The sequence below is a fragment of the Babylonia areolata genome, chromosome 26, assembly GCF_041734735.1.
Source record: "Babylonia areolata isolate BAREFJ2019XMU chromosome 26, ASM4173473v1, whole genome shotgun sequence".
NCBI classification, from domain to species: Eukaryota; Metazoa; Mollusca; class Gastropoda; order Neogastropoda; family Buccinidae; genus Babylonia; species Babylonia areolata.
In genome coordinates, this window is record NC_134901.1 from 29,633,839 (window position 1) to 29,654,910 (window position 21,072).

The 21,072-nt window shown below is 40.1% G+C and overlaps 1 protein-coding gene across 4 annotated transcripts; it reads left to right on the forward strand.

The window, feature by feature from the left end:
• The first annotated feature begins 37 nt into the window (after window positions 1-37).
• LOC143300507 (uncharacterized) lies at window positions 38-20,390 on the forward strand. Of its 4 annotated transcripts, none has more exons than XM_076614232.1 (5): window positions 38-151; window positions 4,961-5,190; window positions 10,399-11,139; window positions 13,766-14,059; window positions 16,636-20,390. In XM_076614232.1, exons 2-5 carry the CDS (start codon window positions 4,999-5,001, stop codon window positions 17,503-17,505), a joined length of 2,097 nt encoding a protein of 698 aa, XP_076470347.1. In that variant the 5' UTR covers window positions 38-151; window positions 4,961-4,998; the 3' UTR covers window positions 17,506-20,390. The 4 variants fall into 4 exon arrangements, with proteins under 4 accessions (XP_076470347.1, XP_076470348.1, XP_076470349.1 ...); XM_076614233.1 differs by having other exon boundaries at window positions 13,769-14,059; XM_076614234.1 differs by having other exon boundaries at window positions 10,399-10,986.
• The last annotated feature ends 682 nt before the right edge of the window (window positions 20,391-21,072 follow it).

Consider the following 21,072-nt stretch of genomic DNA (forward strand, 5'->3'; position numbering starts at 1 on the left):
ATAGTAATTTATGTCACGTGATCAAATTCAAGAGTTGCAACCCTTTAATTTGGCCAAGCTTTGCGAATTGAGTTGCTGAAACTGAAATCTGCCTGCCTTGTGCATATTGATTCCACCAGCGATCGGACTCAAATCTTCTTTTTTCATAGACGTAAGTGTGACTTTTGATAATAGATTTAGCTTGGCGTGGTATCTGTGGTTCCCTGAATGTTTTGATCGTCATTGTCGCATGCGCTTTTCCACATCCAGTTTCCGCGGACTCCATGAGTGTGGCGCTCGTCACTGACAGTGTTTGTTTTTCTTTCTTTTCACTTGCGCATTTTAGTTTTGTCTGATACAGTGATGATCAGGATATATTATCGTATCTGCGGTGATTACCTAGTGTTGCGTTTAAATCTGCTTTTTGAGTTTTTCATTATTGGATGTTATTTGAGTTCATCGTTTTCCCGCACACTGATCCATTCAGTGGTACACATGGCATGCTCATAAAATTTTATGAATGGTAGACCAGTTGCAGACAGTTCAGTAAAATTAGAACATATTTTTCAGACGATAGATGTGATAACCAATGTTATGGTGCACACACGTGCCCACTCACTGATTCAGTTATTTGTTTTTCAACCCCATGTGCATTTCATGGGCTTTTTTTTTTTTTTTTTTTTAATAGTTTAAATATAAAACAAATTAAAAATTATTAATCTTGCATTTTTGCAACTAATGATAGTGTGATTTACTGTTAATCAACATTTTCATGATGAGTATTTGATCATCTGAGAATTAGAGAGAATTTCACAGTGACGAGAGTCAAACTCAAAAGACTCAGACTCAGAGATTCTTTTCTATGCCATCCTGCCCCTAATGGACCAATACCAGAATTCTGTGGGACTCCAGACTTGTAACTTGATGAACTGTGTTGTTGGAGACTGGTTGGCTATACTCTATACACACAGGGGGTTTCAGCTGTGCATGTTTCTGATAATTCTATACAGCACACATGCTGCTGTGACTGATAGTGGTCCTGCACCCTTCCCAGCAGCTGGTCATCACTCAAATTGTTCCAGTCTGTTACTGTTCGTACATAGGATGACTTTCTGTATTGTTTTGTTCTTGTGTCTGGAACCTCTACCATTCTATTATTTCTGGCTAACCTCTCAACGATGTTGCTTGAGACAAAGCGCCAGGGTTGGATGTGGTGTCTGTTGGTTGTTGTTTTATGAACTGGTCAGTTAGTATGGCCAGCACCCACTCCTCAGATACTCTTTTTATAAGGAGAGTCGGAGGTCTTGCCATCTCTCTTGCAGGCTTGGAAACTAGGTCCTTCAACATGGTGGAGACACAGCCAGGTTCTTTACGCCTGTAGTCTCCCTTAATCAGTTAATGAAGCGGACTGCTCGGTGTTGTATCTTTTCTGGTTTGTCCACATCGCCTTAGTGGAAGGGGCTCCTTACTATTGCCACATATTCAAAGGAGGTATCGCATTAGTGCTGTGTATGTGGTCTTCTTACAGGTCTGAGGGCAGGGTCGTAAGTTATGTTGCTAAAAGCCGAGGGTGGAATTACCTTGTTCGGTGATCCTAGCGATGTGAGACAGAGTGCTGCTTTAGGTCATCTAATACTATCACTCCAAGACAGAGGTTTGTACTGACATGCTGTAGCATTTCGCCTTAGTGGAAGGGGCTCCTTACTATTGCCACATATTCAAAGGAGGTATCGCATTAGTGCTGTGTATGTGGTCTTCTTACAGGTCTGAGGGCAGGGTCGTAAGTTATGTTGCTAAAAGCCGAGGGTGGAATTACCTTGTTCGGTGATCCTAGCGATGTGAGACAGAGTGCTGCTTTAGGTCATCTAATACTGTCACTCCAAGACAGAGGTTTGTACTGACATGCTGTAGCATTTCGCCACAAAGGTTGATTATCTTCAGAGGGTCACTCTAATGCTAATAGGCTAGATAAATCTGCATTGCTACGCATTAAAACAGGCATACCTTTCATCTGTGATAATCTGAAGCGTGTTATTAGCTAAGAAGTGGCAAAGAGAAAACTCCTCATCTTTGCAGTGAATCTCAGACTGAAGCGCCAATACAAGATTTTTCATCCTTTTTTAGTTTTTATGTGTTCATCCCAGAAATGTTATTACTAATTACATCTCTGTGACCTGATAATGAACATGCACTAATTCAGTGTTTTTTTAATTCAATTTTTACAAATTTAGGGATACATGTTTATGTGTTATCAGAAGCGCTGCCTTTGCTACTTCACTGAATCTTTTTTCTTTCATTTTTTTCTGCTTTAATAAGATTTTCTGTTCATTTTATTTGGATCTGAATGGATATAATATCTTGTTGGAGTCGGTCCTTTGAGTTTGACATTTGTTGCCATAAAACGCGGAGAGTGCGACTCAAAAAGAAGGTGGGATCAAAATTATGTGGTGGTCATTTGTTCTTTTTTCTTCTTCTTCTTTTTTCTTTTTTTACAGATTATTTCTTTTTCATGAAAAATTAAATGAATTTGAGGTTAGTATAATGCAGAATTTTATGTGAATTGTGATGCCTAAAGTTTGCTAGTTTAGCAGCTATACGCCTGTAGGTTAAAGCTTTGTTATGGTTTGTGAAATTGTTTTTATATATATAGAATTTAGCTTGTGGGACATTTGTTGTCAACTTTAATTTAAGTAATTCTATGATTTGTTTGTTTATTATTGTCCAGGTCAAAGTGCATGCTTTGGACAGATTTTTTTGTGTGTCAGTCTTTAGAAAAGTTAGTGTGAGTCCAGTGTTAAACTACAACTGTACAAGTTCAAGTCTTGATCTAATTCAAGACTCTTTATCATCAGTTTATGCCTTATGATGTACCTGCAGTCATGAATTATAATCCAAAGTTCTGGTTTTCTACTCATTTTCAGCCTTCATTCGCTCAGTTTCTGGCAGCTGCTGTAGAAATGTGGTCAGCAAACTGTTTCTTTCAATATAATTTTTTCATGAATAATAGAAATCACACACGCACGCACCACGCACGCACGCACATACCTGTCTTTCACATGCCATGCCTCCTTGTGCCATGCCCACTCATGTCATGCTCATGTTTCAGACAACATCAAAGTGGTTAACACTATGATAGTGACCCAGTTGACACACACTGGGAGGGGGGGGGGGGGGGGGGAGGTGAATACAGTTCAGAAATCACCTGCAAGCAATAGCTGATTTTTCTTCTTTGAAATGCCAATGTCATTTACAGAAACCATGCTCTTCCAGTGGATCATGCATGCTAAGTACAACCTTGTTCCACCTCTTTATGAAACACCTCCTTCCCTCCTTGTCCTGAACGAGGGGATGTGTTGTCTTTGAGATCAAATCTATGTCAGACTCAGCTATTCTTGGCCTCCTGTTCACTGTTTCCTTTTATTGCAACATCTAGCACTACAATACCCCCACCCTCCACCCTCTCTGCAAACCATCATTCTAATCCTTCATGTCAAGTGAACGGTCTTATGAGATTTTTTAACCACAAAAACAAAATGCATTCTCTTCAATGACTTGTAAAGCTTGTCCAACATCTTGAGTGACAAAATCACAAAAGGTGTATGCAACATACTGCTGCTTCAAGCCACTAGAGCCAGTTTGTGTTTTGTCATCCACCATCTTGAAATTTTCTGAGAGGGATATTGACAATAATATCCAGTAATTACCATACAGAGTGTGATTGGCTGTTGCTCCTCACAGATAATGAAAGTAGACATATCAAGCTTTCTGATTGATGGTGGTGGTTTTTTTTTTATATATATCAGCTTTAAAATGTAAGGAGAAAATCCTGAAATGACACAGATGTATCATTGTATGGCATGGGGCAAATGGCGATGCATTTTTCATGATGTATTTATGGATTTGTCACGGGGCACTGAAGAGGTTTAAAATAATGATTTTTTTAAATTCTTTTTTAGTACTAGGTATTGGTCTTGCCCTAGCAGTGTAGTAGCTATAAAATAATAATAAATTATAAAAAGAACAATTTCCTATGGGGTGATCTTGGAACAGGTATTAAATCTTGACACACAAGTAAGTGTATAATGGTATACAACAACAAACAAGAAAATACTAGTACAGTAGTAGCAATGGTTGATTTTCATATGAATAGATAAAATCAAAATGTGTTATAAATCACCCTTGCACAAAATTGTTTCCATTGTTGTGTTTTGAAAGAAAAGCTTTTTGTTTTTCTTATCACTTGTACAAAGCCCTTGCTATGTTTGCAACAACTGCCGCCTTGTTTCCTTTAACCCTTTTACTGCTGTTGACAAGTAATGAAGTATGCTCATCTGTGAAGGGTTGTTACCTCAAAGGTAAGACAGCATTTACAGGTCAGGGTGTCAGTGAAGTGCTGTTATCTCAGAGGTAAGACAGAGCTTACAGGTGAGGGTGTCAGTGAAGGGCTGTTACCACAGAGGGAAGACAGCTTACAGGTCAGGGTGTCTGTGAAGGGCTGTTACCTCAAAGATAAGATGGAGCTTATAGGTCAGAGCAGTGAAAGGCTGTTACCTCAGAGGTAAGACAGAGCTTACAGTTACATGTCTGGGTGTCAGTGAAGGGCTGTTACCTTAGAGGTAAGACAGAGCTTACACTAGTTACAGGTCAGCAAGTCAGTCACCTTGATCTATTTGGACTCCCCTTTGTCTTGGGATTGCATTACTTTTGATCAGCAAAATCACAGACACCCCGTATTAGTCTTAAAGATACACACAAAAAAGTAGCAAATGCACTTCAGTTTCATCACACATTTCATTTCAGCAAGGTTTAGCAGTCAAGGGGTTAATGCTTTATTTATTTGCTTTACTCCCCTTTCATATTGTGTGTGGTTTTGTGTTGTTGTTTGTTGTTGTTGTTTTTCCTCTCCAAATTTGTTGGATTTTGTTTTGAAATTGAGTCAACTTTGATGTGTGTCACAAGTGTGTGCCTGTTGCTTGTACAGCGTGGGGAGCGTTTTGTGCTGAAACTGTGGGATCCCCAATGGAGGCCAGGGATCTGGCGGCAAGCTCTGGTGGTGGTAGGAATTCTGCTGTGCGCAATGATGAGGAAGACAGTGCAGAAATGCATGAAGATGCTGACTTCTCTGATCTCCCCGTCCACTTCCAGCCTATTGAGGTGGATGGAAGAGCCCACAGTGGCCCCCCAGCCACAACCCCCATCTCTGATTTGCTGGTGAGTTGACCCAGTGCGCCATTATTGGGGAACTGCCTGTGAGCTCTTTGCCATCAATGTCCTTAGTCTGACAGCAGGAATGAGCAATCAGCATTCAGTGAGCATGGTCTGTATTTCCGTAAGCCAACTCCCTGGGTTGCCTCTGCTGTTGGACTGTGTATAAGGTTCATATAGAGTTGTGCAAGTCTGGAAAAGTCCTGGGAAAATGGAAGAACCATTTCCAGGGCTGGAAAAGTCTTGGAAAAACATGTTTTTGCCCATCATGGTCTGGAAAAGTCTTGGAATTTAATAAAACCCTTGACCAGTACTATTCAGTTAAGAGCTTATGTTAATGCAATCAAACAGTAAACAATTGATTGTGATTAAAGTGATGAAAATTGAACGTGGATACTGGGATATCCACTGATCTCTTTCATCACTGGTGTAACAGACAAATGTTTGGTTCAGTTTGGCTTTATCTTTATATTTGATCCAGAAAAAAATTAGCGTTGACTGGAACAGGTGTGGGCAAAAGTGTGGAATTGTGTTTGGTCACATGTGTGGAACCCAGACAGTGACATAGTACATTGTAGACTTGTGTCTGTTTAGTCCATAGCTCCACAGGTGTTGTGAAATGTAGCAAGATGCTGTTATACTTCCCTCACTGTCTGTTGTTGCAAGTCCAATTATTTTTGTCTCAGCTCTCTGTTGTGGGTCCTCTGTTTTTGTACGGTGAGAGGATAGCTGGGTCTGTTTGGAGCAATCTCTGATTGATGGGTTCATATATGCTATTGTTTTACTGTTTTTTTAGGATCAAGTTTTTTAATTAATATGTTTCTCCAGGCAGACACTAGGTGTTCAGGCTGTGATTGGAGAGTGTACTGTTGTATGGTGTGTTATGGCTTGGTCAGCATTCTAAAATATTGGAGAACAGATGAAAGGAGAGTTATTTGTGCAGTTATACTTTTAAAGTTTAAATTAATGTATAACCCACAAACGGTGTGTGTGTGTGAAAACTTAAAGGGTGGTCATTGTCATTTGTCCATACTGAGTTCCAGCAGTTTTTATTTTGTTATTTTTGTGGTATCATTTGTGTTATTTGTTGTTAGGCTGTTTAATTTTCCTTAAGTTATTTATTTATCTATTTTTTACATGAAAGGACAGGAATAGACTGTTTGCCTTGTGTTAGTAGGGTCACAAGAAGGCACTGTAGCAGAATGGGTTAGGCATTGGACTTCTGATCCAATGTTCACCCCTGATCAGGGTTTGAGGCACCGTTTTGGCAGGGTGTTGTGTCCCTTGGAAAATCACTTTGGTTTTCCTCATTCCACCAAGGTGTGAACAGGTACTTCACTTCAGTTGGAGATTGTTAAGCTTAAAGCCACAGAAGGAGAGGAATGGGCCCTGCCTCCCTATGCCAGGCCCTAGACATATGGTTAAACTGAAAACTACAGGAGACAATTGGGTCCTGAATTCCTATGCCAAGCCCTGGACATAGTCATGAAAAAGGCTATGGGACTTAAACCTTGACCCTTGTTTGGGTTATATAGCATAACAGATAAGGAACCTTTGGTTGGGTTATTCTGTATAGTTTCAGTTTCAGTAGCTCAAGGAGGCGTCACTGCGTTCGGATAAATCCATATACGCTACACCATATCTGCCAAGCAGATGCCTGACCAACAGCGTAACCCAACGCGCTTAGTCAGGCCTTGAGAAAAAAGAAAAGAAAACAAGAGAGGCAAGGCCTTCAAGACTCACTTGTGATAAATTACGTCCCCTAGCATTAATTACAGAGTAATTTCCCTTTTTTACTATCTGCACCAAAAACGTTTGCAAAATTAAATAAAAATTCCATGCTTAGCAAAAAAAAAGTTCCTGTTTGAACAAAAAATGATAATAATGACTCCTCTAGTTGTTGTGTCAGAATAAGAGGTCAAAGTGCCAAGTTTAGAGAATACAAAAAATATAAATATAACAGTAAATACAGTTTGCATATAATTAGGCTTCACTTTTTATGTTTTTGTGCCCATCCCAGAGGTGTAATATTGTTTTAAAGAAGATGACTGGAAATAACTGAATTTTTCCTATTTTTATGCCTAATTTGGTGTCAACTGACAAAGTATTTGCAGAGAAAATGTCAATGTTAAAGTTTACCACGGACACACAGACACACACACATACACACACACACACACACACACACACACACACACACACACACACACACACACACACACAGACAACCAAACACCGGGTTAAAACATAAACTCACTTTGTTTACACAAGTGAGTCAAAAATATATATATATATAATGAAATAAAATAAAATAAAAAGAAATAAGTAAATGAATAAATAAATAATAGATAAATTATATACATAAAAAAGAACTACTTCTAATAATAACAATACTTATAAGGCACAAAAACTTAATGAAGTCAACTATAAGCGTACAAAAATATTTTTTTAAATAGATAAATAAATAAAAAAAATTAAATAGAATAAAATAAAAATAAAAAAAGACAACAATGATAATAAATAAGCAATTAAATTTAAAACATGCAGACATACATTCACACATACCCACACATATGCATAACAGATATGCACTAAACATGCAGTTTCACAGATATGAAAGCACAATCAAATAGTGAAATACACATAAACATACATGAACCCCAACACACACACACACACACACACACACACACAGCACCCCCTGTACCCCACCTCCTCCACACACTCATTTCTATGCTATGTATCACGCGCGTGCGCACACACGCACAGAGGCACACACAGAGGCACACTGACTTGTACAAGCACACACATGTACGCCCATATTTTGTATAACAGATAAGGAACCTTTGTTTGGGTTATGATTTTTTAATTTTTTATACAGTATACTGGATAACAAACCTTTGTCAGAATATACAGTCACCTTTCTTTTTTAACCTTAACCTTTGGTTTAGTATTATGGATAAGGAACCTTTGGCAGAATATACTGTCAGTGTTACTGTTTTCTCTAACTCTTTTAACCTTAACCTTTGGTTGGGTTACAAAGTATAATGGATAAGGAACCTTTGCTTGGGTATAATATTGTGGAAAACTAAAAGGAACCTTTGCTTGGGTTATATAATATTACAGATAATCTAATAAGGAACCTTTGATTGGGTTATGTCTTGAATAATGGATAAGGACCTTTTGGTTGTGTTACATAGTGTAATGGATAAGGAGACTTTGTCAGAGTATACTGTCACATGTCAGAATATACTGTCCACCCTTTTTCTCTTGAACACTCTTTACCTTTTGGACAACCTCCAAACCACCTGATCCATCCCATGGAAGCTGCTGTCTCATTCAGTCATTGTTAAAAACCAGGGAAAGGTGGGCATCAACACATATTTTCCTTTTCCAGTGGGCTTCTCTTTTCATTCTGGAATTCAGTTAATGTTGCTTGATACAAGTTGCTAACAGTAGTACTCTAGACTAGAGGCTGTCTTGTGGATGGAAAAGGGTACCAAAAAAAGAAAAAGGAGAAAATTGTAGTCTGTGTAACAAGGGTGAAGATTGGGATAACCAATAAGAATGATTCAGCAGAAATTGTTTGTTTCTGGGCTTGGATCTTTTCTTTCATTTTTTTTATTTCAGCTTTTGGTTTTCTGATCATCCTGCTGTTGATAGACTGTGGATAGTATTTGGAAAGGCTGTTGTTGTTTGCCGCAGTTTTTTGTCTCTCATACTAGTCTCAGTAGAGTTCTGTGAAGTCAGATGGTGTATATTAGCAGCAATTGAATGTTTCTGTGGGTACAAAACAACAACTGGTGTTAAAAACAACTGTGATTATTTTAACATATCTGGATAAATCATAGATGGTGACATATGAAATTTGTGAGTGATTTCATTTTCACAGACAGGCTTGTGAACACTGCACATGCAGTGAAATATAGACAAAACCTAGAAGGTTCTCACTGTTGTGATTATGTTAGTTAAGTTGGAACCATGTCTTCTTTCAAGTCATTGTGAATTTGATGTTTGTTTTTGATCAGTTCTTCCCATTTGTTTTTTATCGCTTGCTCCCATTTGTTCATCCCCTCACCTGACAGATGTTTCCTGCATTACAAACATGATGTTTATACACAGATTTGCAGAAACTGATGGGGGGAGGGGTTGTTTTTCTTTCTTTTTTTTCAAATTTTCAAAACAAGATTCCTTTTATAAAAGTATTGTCACCATGAATGTGTGGAGAACATAACTTTTTTTCTTTTTCTCCTTTTTTTTGGTAATAGATGTCTGTGTGCATGCTTATGCATAATAATTCTTTTAATCTAAATTTATTTGCCCAGAGTGCAGTGAGGGTACTTTTTAGATCCAGCATAGACTTTAAAATATCTAGAATAAAAAAAGAAAACTGTTTTATCATTGGGTAGGATTGATGCTGAAAACAGGGCTGTGTGGGATTACAAACAAGCAAGAATGATCTTTCTGGAGAAAACTTGATTTTTAGATTAGATAGGACATTTTCATAATTGCATTTTTGAAATAATCCATTTAGTTTGTAAAAAAAAAAATTTTGTGTGTAATGGGATTGATTTATTTTATCTATTTATCATGACAACAATAACCTTGATTTTCTCCATCTTTGTTATGGAGTCACCATTTACAACTTCGGTTTCTGTCTTTGTTTATGAAGGTCTGAACCTGTCTCTTCCTCTGTCCTATTCTCTTTCCTCACTTGCATACATGCATGTTTTCACACAAAACTGAGTTCTTTTTCTCCCTGTAATATTAAGCCAGACCTTTTGTTTAAACTTTTGTTTAAATTATTGATAAAAAAAATTTAAAAAAAGATTGATCCTACAACAGCAAGAAAGATGATTGATTTCATGTTAATGACAAAACACTAGTTAATGTTATACTGTTTATGAATGATTGCTGAGTTGTGCAGAAAGTTAAGAGATAATAGAGTTGATGTGTTCATGACAACAAAATCCAGGTCTGTTTTGTAGTATGAAACTTGCAGAAACTGAATGTGCAACAGGTAAGTCTTGTAAACGGAGAGACTTGATTTTTAGCCATCACTGAAGGGTAGTCATTGTGACTAAGACTGGTGAGAGGTGTGAGTGGATTTTTAGCCATCACTGAAGGTAGTCATTGTGACTAAGACTGGTAAGAGGAGCAAGTTGATTTTTAGCCATCATTGAACTTTTGAAGTGATGTCACTGTGTTCCACAGGGGGAGAAGACTCAGCGTGGCTTGATGGACGCGGACAGCCAGTATCTGGATGCCGGTCTGACCCCTAACTACACCAGCCCTCCCCCCATCACCTACGCCAGCTCCTCCTCCTCCACCTACACCAGTCCTCCACCTCCCTCCTCCTATACCAGCCCTCCCCCTCTGTCCAACACCATGGACATTGCGTACAACCCCATGAACAGACCAGCCGTGTACCCACCTCCCACTTTGGGGAGTCATGGGGACGCCATGGGCAACACCTTGGCATATGGAGGGTCCTCTTACCATGGCAATGCTCACTGCAGTTCCATGAACAACAATGCTGGGATGTACACCTCTCCTGGCATCCACACTCACTTTGAGGCGGCAGGGGAAACCACCACAACTGCCGTGGCAGAAACCTCTGGGAAAAGCACTCAGCACCATCAGAGCGTGGGGGTGGACACATACCAGTCTGGGGGCGTCCAGGGCGTGGTGGCAGCTGGAGGGGTGGACAGTGAATTAGAGCTTTACGGGAGGAGCGGCGGTAGGCTGTGCTCGGCGGGCGTGAACACTGTGGAGTCTGGTGGCTGTGGGCTGAACGCACAGGTGAGCACAGAGCGTAGCGCTGCTGGGGGGCAGGGAGGGGGTGAGCAGCAGGCCCCAAAACCCTTCCAGTGCCCCGAGTGTCAGGCCAGCTTCACCCGGGTGGACCATCTCAATCGCCACCTCAAGACTCAAAGCTCCCATTTCCGGACAGTGGTAGGTCACGGAGAGAGAAAGAAAGGGGGAGAGAAAGAGAGAGAAAGGAAGGTACGCAAGCAGGCAAGAGAGGGGGGGTGGGGGGGGGAATCCCTGATGTCCTGCAAAAAGTGTTACTGTAGTGTGCCTATAAGATGTCCACTGACGTCCTGCATGTATTTTGGTTTTTCCTTCATCGGACTTTGGTACAATGAACATTAACAGACTCTGAAAGGATAGTTTAATGTGTGGATTATAAACACTCTATTTAAGTGTGCATTCTTCAGGTGGAAGACCTTTTTTTTCTCAATAATGATTTGCTTACTGGACCACTTGGAGCATGCATGTAAAGAGGGTTTGCCTTGAATGGCAAAAAGGACACTTCATCATGTGAAGACAGTGATCCCAGTCAGTGGATTTACACAACTTTACAAGCTGTGCTCATCATGGAGTATAATGATAAGAGATGGTTCTGTCTTGTCTCGTGAAAAATGAATCATTTGAACTCAAAGGTGATGACAGTGACAAAATTGACAACATCTGACTCTTTCTTCAGTCCATCCATCCAATCAGACATCATTTCTTAGTGAGTGACCATGACTGACAGTGAAGACACAGTACTTTCACATAATTTGAGAAGAGGAGGAGGAGGAGAGATAGAGGAGTGGAGTAAGACAACAGGTCAAAGGCAGGGCAAGGGGGCATGGCCCAGCTGTCAGTTTACCAGTCTTTTCACAGTGATCAACTGCCAGGAATGGCAACAGCTAATCATCCACGATTTTCTTGAAACCTAGAGTTGACACAGGATAAGGGGAATCACATGTTTGGTTGTGTTTTTTTTTTTAATTTTTTCGCACTTCCCTGCCTCTGCCCACTATGTTAGAACCTAGAGGAAGGGAATTTCATATCATCAGAGCGCTTTCTCCTCTAAAGGGGGATGCTCTTAGGTTAAGAAAAACTTCATGGCTCACTCTCTGTGAACATGAGACAATTTATCTTGACCAAACCCATGTATGTCATTACTGGTACAGTTATTCACTTACATGACTTCATGTGGTGATTGTTATTATAAACTTATAAGCCATTTATTTTCTTTTACATGTATAATAAGACAATAAACATGCTATTTCCAGCTGTATTTTGTTTGTTTTTTTGGGGGGTGTCATTCTGTGGAAGTAGAAATAGACTTTTTTCATGGATTAAAATTATTATCCTCACTTTGAAATGCCTGAATAGTTATCTAGATTCAAAGTGATTGGGGGGAAAAAAGCTCAGATTTAGAATCCACATTCATTTTCCTTCACAAAAACATTGACTTTCATTCTGTGTGTCCTGTAGTTTAGTGCTTGGGGTTGTTTTGTTGTTGTTGGTTTTTGTGTGTGTGTTTGTTGTTGTTTTTTTGTTTGTTTTTTTGTTACCCCTGAATCCTCAAAATTCCAGAAAATGGGAGCACATTTTTTTGTACAAATGTGTATGGCACTGAACGGATCAATTGTTTTTTGTTTGTTTGTTTTTTCTGTATGCAAACACTGTCATTTGCCTGAACTTAGAAATCATTAGATTAAAGCAAAGTTATTGATGAACATATTAAAGAAAAAAATCTTCACCAAAGACATTTCTTGACTCAAGACTCTGGACAGAAGTGTGTGTATACTTATATATTCATGAGCATTTGTTACTTTCACTGTCAATAAGTTAATGAATGCTAATTTTGTATGCATATGAGCATTTGTTACTTTCAGTTTCACTAAGTTTCAGTGGTTTAGTAAATTGTAGAACATTGGAATACAGTTGTATTGCTTCCCATTCTGTGTAATATTCATGATGGTCTTTTCAGTGATCTTTTTGTTAACTGTTGTTTTGTTAAAAGATAAAAGACTGTCACAGCCACTTTGTATCATTCAATATGTACTTGAATATCATTCCAAACACTAGTATCAGTGTATTGCTGAAAACAATTGTTTTCAGATTGTCAGACTTCAGAAGAAAATATTATTTATTCCATTATTGCAAACCAAAATACTTGTCAGTGTCTGAGTTTGGCTTGTTAGCAGAATGACTAGGAGTACCACCCGTGCCCGCACTGCCTTTACTATTCATTCTCCGATAACAGAGCACAAAACTTGTCAGTGTCTTATAAAAAGAATTTTGGGCTTGTCAGCGAAATGACAAGCAGTACCACCCATGTCCCCACTGCCAATACCATTCATTACCCCATAGCAGCGCAAAGTACTTGTCATTAATGTCTTATATAATTGAAACAAAGAATTGTTGGCTTATTAGCAGAACAAAAAGCAGTACCACCCATGTCCCCACTGCCTATACCATTCATTCCCCTATAGCAGAGCACAATACTTGTCATTAATGTTTGATGTAATTGTAATAAAGAATCGTTGGCTTATTAGCAGAATGAAAAGCAGTACCACCCGTACCCCCACTGCCAATAGCATTCATTCCCCCATAACAGAGCACAATACTTGTCAGTAATGTCTCATACAGTTATAATCAACTATAAAGGCAAGTTGGCTTATTAGCAGAACGACAAGCAGTTCCATTTGTGCTCCCACTGCCTATACCATTCATTCCCCCGTAGCAGAGCACAATACTTGTCAATAATGTCTCATATAAAGACATGTTGGCTTGTTAGCAGGACGACAAGCAGTACCACCCGTGCCCCCACTGCCAAAAGCTGTTCACACGCCGGGACCACATGAAGCGCCACATCAAGATCCACATCCGGGGTGAGCCAGTGAAGTGCGTGGAGTGCCAGACCTGGTACCCCTCCAAGATGGACCTGACCCACCATCTGCTTGACGCTCACAGTGTGCTGGTCTTTGAGTGCAACGCCTGCTCCAAGGGCTTCTTTGAGGCCAAGTACCTGACCGAGCACCTGAGGCATCGCCACGACATGGTTGACGGCCCTGATGGCAGGTTGATGAGGGTGAGTAGGAACAGTTTAAATGTCAACAACTTCCTCAGTCAGGTACATTGGGGTGAGGCATCTCTGAAACATGGCATTAGTCATATCCAGGAAACATCACTCTCTCCATCAGAGTGGTGCTTGAAGGCTGTGATGTATATAATTTATGCTGTTCACTCTTGGCTTCTCCAGGAGCAATGTTTTGATGCATCTGTGAAGTCATTTTTAAACAATAAGTTTGCTTTTCTGCTTATCTTTTCCTCCTTCACTTTGCTTGCTTTCTTGCTCAAGTTCTTTTTTTTTTTTTTTTTTTTTTTTTTTTTTTAAAGACTTGTTGCTAGAGCATCATACAAATATATATATATATATATATCAGGCAACTATAGTTGGATTTCTGACCGAAAATTGGCTCCAGACGCCATTTTTTAGATTCGTGTAAATCCGTTCAGAAAATAGAGGGGGTATGGGGGGGGTGTGAGGTTTTTTATTTTCCGACCGACGAACGTTGCACGATCATTGTCCGATCGATCGACAAGACCCACAGCGTTTGCCAAATGCCCCATGTTTGGATAAGGGAGCCAATTGAGAAAGTGTTCCATTGCTCCTCTGTCATCATTCACCATATTTGTCGCGATTTCACTACTTCTGCTCGCGCGCTTCACGACTTGCAAAGGTAGCTGATTTCGTCAATCATCTTCAATCATTGACAAAATGAAAAAACTCACAAAGGAAAAGAAGATTTTTGCAGCAGAGATCGATAAAGGAGTGAAAAATTAGTGGAACTGGGCCTGGCAAGATGAGACCGTGAAAACAGAAAAACAAAAATATAACTTTACGGGTAGTAGGCACCATTCACAAAATCACAGCTGCAGGCAAGGCCAAGTGCAATAGGTGTCAGATTGTATGGGTGCAACTCTTCCATCCAAGCACAGAAATCTTTTTTCAGATTTACATCACAATCTGACTGTCCATTTTCTGGAAAAAAAAAAAAAAAAAGAAAAGAAAAGAAAAGCTGGTGGGCCGTTCTATATCATTTGCCGATGAACTGTCAGATATGAAAATGGAATGCTCTTTCGAAAGCATCGTTTGTTGACCCCTTGAGAGGCGATCCAGTGACTTGTCAGAGCACCAAAATCAAAGTCTAAAGGTTTCCTAAGGGTCGATTGAAGTTGTCAAATTGCCGATAACAGAAGGCGATCCCTACATGGCACGCATTGATATCACTGTGTCAGTGAAAAAGCAAATTACACACACACGCACGCACGCGTGTGCATGCACATGCATGCGGGCGATCACACACGCACATACATGTGAGCGTGAACACACACACACACACACAAACATGCGCACACGCACAAAAACACGTAAACGCCGGTGCGCATGATCTCCATCAGTGGCAAGCCCCTAGGGCCATGGGTACATCTGCTTGACCCTCTGTTCATTCAGAAAAAGCTGCTAACATTTGCCACTTTATGCACAACTGACAAGTAACATTGTTGTGATTGAAATAGAAACTATGTAGCAATTCATGTCAGTGCTTTTTCTGACACAGCCAGTGGTGCGGCACTGGGCACAGATAGTTCATGGCAAGAGTCAGTTTATTTAGATCTATAGCCAGATTACTAAAGGTATGCACGCATGCACACAGAGCTGAATAAAACCACTGTCAATGACTGTGGCAACTTTGGCACTGAGCCAAGACACTGACCCCTTGCTCTGGCTGAGAATCCCTGACTGCTGAAAGTGATATAACTAGTCACATACCCACACCTTCTTCCTCCAGTCATCCCCCTTCCCTATTTCTTTCCTCAGCCAGCACACATGCCTGTCACTTGTCAGTGTAACAGAGACAACAGCTGTACAGATCAGGTGGTCAGTTATATTGGTACAGTGCAAACTCGTGTGCTAAGTACATTTTCTTTGAAAACACCACACCACACACACACACACACACACACACACACACAGAAGAGAGGCCCCCAAAACCTCAAAAATCACTAATTTCATTTTCGGCCATGGGGCTTTGCCCCACTGGACCCCACCAGTAAACATGCACACATACAAACTTATACTCTTTCCTCCCATGTCCCCCCTGCCCCTTCTTAGTCTCATTGTCTATCTGTCTGTCTCTCTTTCTATGCCCGTCTCTCTCTCTTTTTCAGATACACACACACACATACACATGAGACAAGATTTTGAAAATCATGTTCACAGGGCTGATTTTTACAGGTTTTAAAGCAAAAACGCTTCAGTTTAGGAAAAGTTGGACTGATTTTTGTCTTCTGTGGATTGGAATACCTCAGAGGCATTGGTGGCCCTAAAGTGCAGATTTTATGGTTTGAAATTGAGAAAAACCTTCAGCATTGCCCCATGGACCCCCACTAGGGGCCTTCTGCGGCCCCCAGGCCCCCGCCTTTCAGACTCAATCACAATTTCCCAATCTCATGCCTGTATATAGATATTTATATATGTGTTTTCTAGAAAGAAAAAAGGATTAAAACTGGTATATGCAGTGCAACACGTGTTTGACACAGCAGGTTTCTGATGCAGTGCAGCACAACGTCTTTAATGCAGCAGGTTTTTGACTGATGTTGCAGGCTGCCAACAGCAAGCTGCCCCACTCCCACCAGGTGCTACAGCTGCCCTACAGGTGTGGCATCTGCTCCCTGAGCTTTGTCAACGAGCTGGCCTGCAACAAGCACATGATGTCCCACAGCAAGCGCCTGACCGGTCCTGCCAGCTCCTTGTCCCTGGCCTCCAGCCACCTGACTGAGGTGAGAGACGTGGCCGCCATGTCCCACTTGTGGGCACAGGCTGCCCTGGCTTCAGACAGCAACATGCAGGCCTTCAGGGGCCAGCACTCTCCCCACAAAGCCAACCCTTACTTGGGCAACGGCATGGCCATGTCTGCCTTTCCCCAGAACCAGCCTCATGGCCCCAGCCAGTCAGTCAAGTCAGAACCCGGTGATATTGCCAACAGTTCGCACCAGGCTAACGGCCGCTTCAACCCGCTTGTCAACGGAGCATTTCCCCAGTCCCACCCGGCGCTCCGCACCATGCAGTGCGCCGGCAGCGACAGCTTCCTGTGCGGGGTATGTGGAAAAGGCTTCCTGCGAGTCCAAGAGCTGAAGACCCACATGCGGAAGCACAGTGGGCATCACCGCTTCGTGTGCATAGAATGCGGGGCCTGCTTCGCCAGTGCCAGCAACCTGGTGCGTCACAAGCGCACACACTCCGGGGAGAGACCCTTCAAGTGCTCCCTGTGCTCGTCGGCCTTCACCCACAAGGGGGCACTGATCAACCATGAGAGGATCCACACCGGGGAGAAGCCCTACGTCTGCGACCTGTGTGAAGCAGCCTTTGCCAGAGTGGACGCCCTGACCCGCCACAAACGCACTCACAAAGAAAACAGAATTAAACAGGAGGATGAGGAGAGTACTGACGACATTTTTGGTCTGCAGCCTTGACGAGACTGTCATCTGAATTCCCTTCTGTGCAGATAGGAGAGTACTGAGGACATTTTTGGTTTGCAGCCTTGACAAGATTGCCATCTGTATTGTGAAGTCATCTCTGCAGAAGAGTACTTGTGGTTGGCAGTACATAATGTGTGTCATGTTGATCAGTGAAGTCGTTGGTTGGGTTTAGACTAAATGTTTCCTTTGATACAAACTTTACTGTGCCATATGTTGACTGGTTTGTGAGGTGATGAAATATGTCACAGGACATCCAGTAGGAACACATGAGCTTCCAGTGTTGCAAAAATTCAGCTTTCATTACAAATAAGATAGAGCAGTGTAGAGCATTGCCCTTCATTGAACTGATTTTGAGACTTATGCAGAGTGAAATCTTTAAGAAACTACAAATGAATTTTTAGAATCTGGTGCAATTATTTTGCAAAGGTCTTTTTCTCCAAAAAATGTTTGATAATTGAAAGCACTTTTCTAGACTGACTTCACATTGATGGATTGACTGTGTTATATGTAATACAGTGCCAGTTGTGACTGAGAGAGAGAGTGGTCTGGATATGACAGCTCTACTTTTCTGTAAAACAAGATTAGAAAGAAACAAAAGGAAAACAAAAATAAAATGGGAGGGGAAAAAAGAGTGTTTACATTAGAAAAGAAAACGATTAGTTGCGAAGTATTCTAATTCAATATTTTATTTATTTTTTAATGAGTACAGAGTAGCTGTGTACAAGGGCCAGTGTAGATTGTTTTCATTGCATCTTCATTTATAATGATTGATAAAAAGTATGATAAAAAATTTGGAAAAACATAATCATGGCAAATGATTTTACTGTTGTATTCATTCTTTCTTCTGTCTGAGTCCCTGTTTAGTCTTTAGCTTTCTTTTCATTTTATGTGACTAGACGTTGAATCTGAAAGGCTCAGTGTAGCATAGTCTTTAGTATTACATGTTTCAACTCTCAGTGATGACAAATATAGAAATGGGAGGGGGGAGGGAGCAGGAGTGAATCTGAAACAGTGAAAGGCTCAGTGTAGCAGAGTCTTCAATATTACATGTTTCAGCTCTTAAGTGATGACAGACACATACAGAAATGGGAGGGGGGGAAGCAGGAGGGAATCTGAAAGGCTCAGTGTAGCAGTCTTCAGTATTGCATGTTTCTATCCGAAGTGATAACAGACAAAAATGGGAGGGGATGTGTTTGTATGTATGAATGTGTATAAGTGTGTTTGACAATCTGTGTGTACATATATGACTGTGTGTTGGAACTGGGGTGACAGATCTGTGTGTACCACTACATGTAGGACTGTGTGTTGGAAAAATAATCATGATAGGGAAATAATGCTTTCTAAACAGGGTTGCTGTATTTCAAATTTGCAGATTTTACACACATTCCCCTCCCCCCCACTCCTAGCCCACAAAGGTTGTTTTTGTTTGTTTGTTTTGGGGGGATTTTTGTTTGTTTGTTTGTTTTTTGTTCTATTTCAGAGTGGATGGTGATGATTCAAAGCTTACCATTATAAAGTTTTCAATATCAAATTTCTTGTCACAAAGTAAATAAACCGCTACAGTGCTAGTTTGTTTTTGTTTTTCCTTTGGTTTTATTTTATTATCAAAAAGAATTCACAAGCAGTGGTACTCTGTTGCTAGCTGGAACAGTCTGTGACTGTGAGAAAGCCTAGGAGTTATTGTCTCATCAAATGAAGGTTTCAGTTTTGAACTTTCATTATTACATGAAGATAAGAGACTTGAGAGAGATATATGTGCATGATCATTTCATTATTACATGAAGGTAAGAGACTTGAGAGATTTCTACATGACCACTTGTATGCACAAATTGAAAACACAACATGATTTCATCTCTTGTGTTGCTGGGATTAAACAGTCTACTGTCATAAGAGGAACTGATCAGATCTTCCTGGAATGGTGTGTTGTGTTATGATCAGAGTGATGAGAACATCACTAGTGGAAGGAATGGAATGATATGGATGGTGTGTGTTGTGTTGTGATCAGAGTGATGAAAACATCATTAGTGGAAGGAATGACATGATACGGATGGTGTGTGTTGTGTTGTGATCAGAGTGTTGAGAACATCACTAGTGGAAGGAATGGAATGATATGGATGGTGTGTTTTGTGTTGTGATCAGAGTGATGAGAACATCACTAGTGGAAGGAATGACATGACATGGATGGTGTATTTTGTGTTGTGATCAGAGTGATGAGAACATCACCAGTGGAAGGAATGACATGACATGGATGGTGTGTTTTGTGTTGTGATCAGACTCAGAGTGATGAGAACATCATTTATGGAAGGAATGACATGACATGGATGGAATCTCCTAACTTGGGTAACTTTCTGATATCTTCGCAGATGAAGTTTTCAATAAAGTTCTGTGTTTTTCCAGACTCAGTGACTCTGTTTTGGGGGTTGTTTTTTAGTTGCTGCAAGTGTTACTTTTTCATTGGTGTGGACAAATATTTCAGTAAAATTCTTTGTTTTTTCTTACTGTTCTTGTGCGTATTTATGTAGCTATTGATATAGCTGATTGTTTATCTGCTTTATTGATTTTTGATTGTTTATCTGCTTTATTGATTTTTTGCTACTAAAAGTGCAGCTTGTTTAGCCCTGCTTTAGCCGTTAGGCTCTGCTGTTGGAAGAGTTTTTGAATTGAAGTTACAGCCACAAGTTCAGTGAAATGGGTTTGTTGTTCTGATTCAAAATAACAAATAACAGAATGAAGCGCATTGAGCTTTATGGTAGATGATAACAAATAACAGAATGAAACACATTGAGCTTTATGGTAGATGATAACAAATGACAGAATGAAACACATTGAGCTTTATGGTAGATGATAACAAATGACAGAATGAAGCACATTGAGCTTTATGGTAGATGATAACAAATAACAGAATGAAACACATTGAGCTTTATGGTAGATGATAACAAATGACAGAATGAAGCACATTGAGCTTTATGGTAGATGATAACAAATAACAGAATGAAGCACATTGAGCTTTATGGTAGATGATAACAAATAACAGAATGAAACACATTGAGCTTTATGGTAGATGATAACAATCGTAAATTATAACCAAAAACAAAACAAAATGAGCAATTGAGCTTTACGGTAATTATAACAAAGTAAAGAATGAAAGCACATTGCAGCTTTACAGTAGATTATAACAAATAACAGAATGAAGCACATGAGCTTTAGGTAAATGATACTCACACATACTGGTGTTATGTCAAAAGGTTCATTATCATTTTTAATATAGTGTTTAGTGAATTCAGAATGAGTATTGGTATTATTAGAGGAAAAAAAATAGGAAAGGAGAGTGAGGAGGACTACAATTTTATTCTTTATGGTAGATAATAATTATATGTAAACTGAGCAAGTTGTCAAATGCACACATGAGCATGTATGTCAGAAGTAGAAGAAACAAAAAAGAATCAACAAACTCATTTTTGAGTATTATTGGTTGAGTATACTTAAGTTATGACTTAATGAAGTTGTGAGCTTGTATGCAAATGATGCACTAATTGACAGTAATGAAAGCTTGATGTTCTA

Excerpts from the sequence above, each read along its gene's own strand:
- LOC143300507 (XM_076614232.1), top strand. The coding sequence starts at position 4,999 with ATGGAGGCCAGGGATCTGGCGGCAAGCTCTGGTGGTGGTAGGAATTCT. Across the intron at positions 5,191-10,398 it reads CCCCCATCTCTGATTTGCTG|GGGGAGAAGACTCAGCGTGG; the intron begins GTGAGTTGACCC and ends TGTGTTCCACAG. Across the intron at positions 14,060-16,635 it reads CTGATGGCAGGTTGATGAGG|GCTGCCAACAGCAAGCTGCC; the intron begins GTGAGTAGGAAC and ends CTGATGTTGCAG.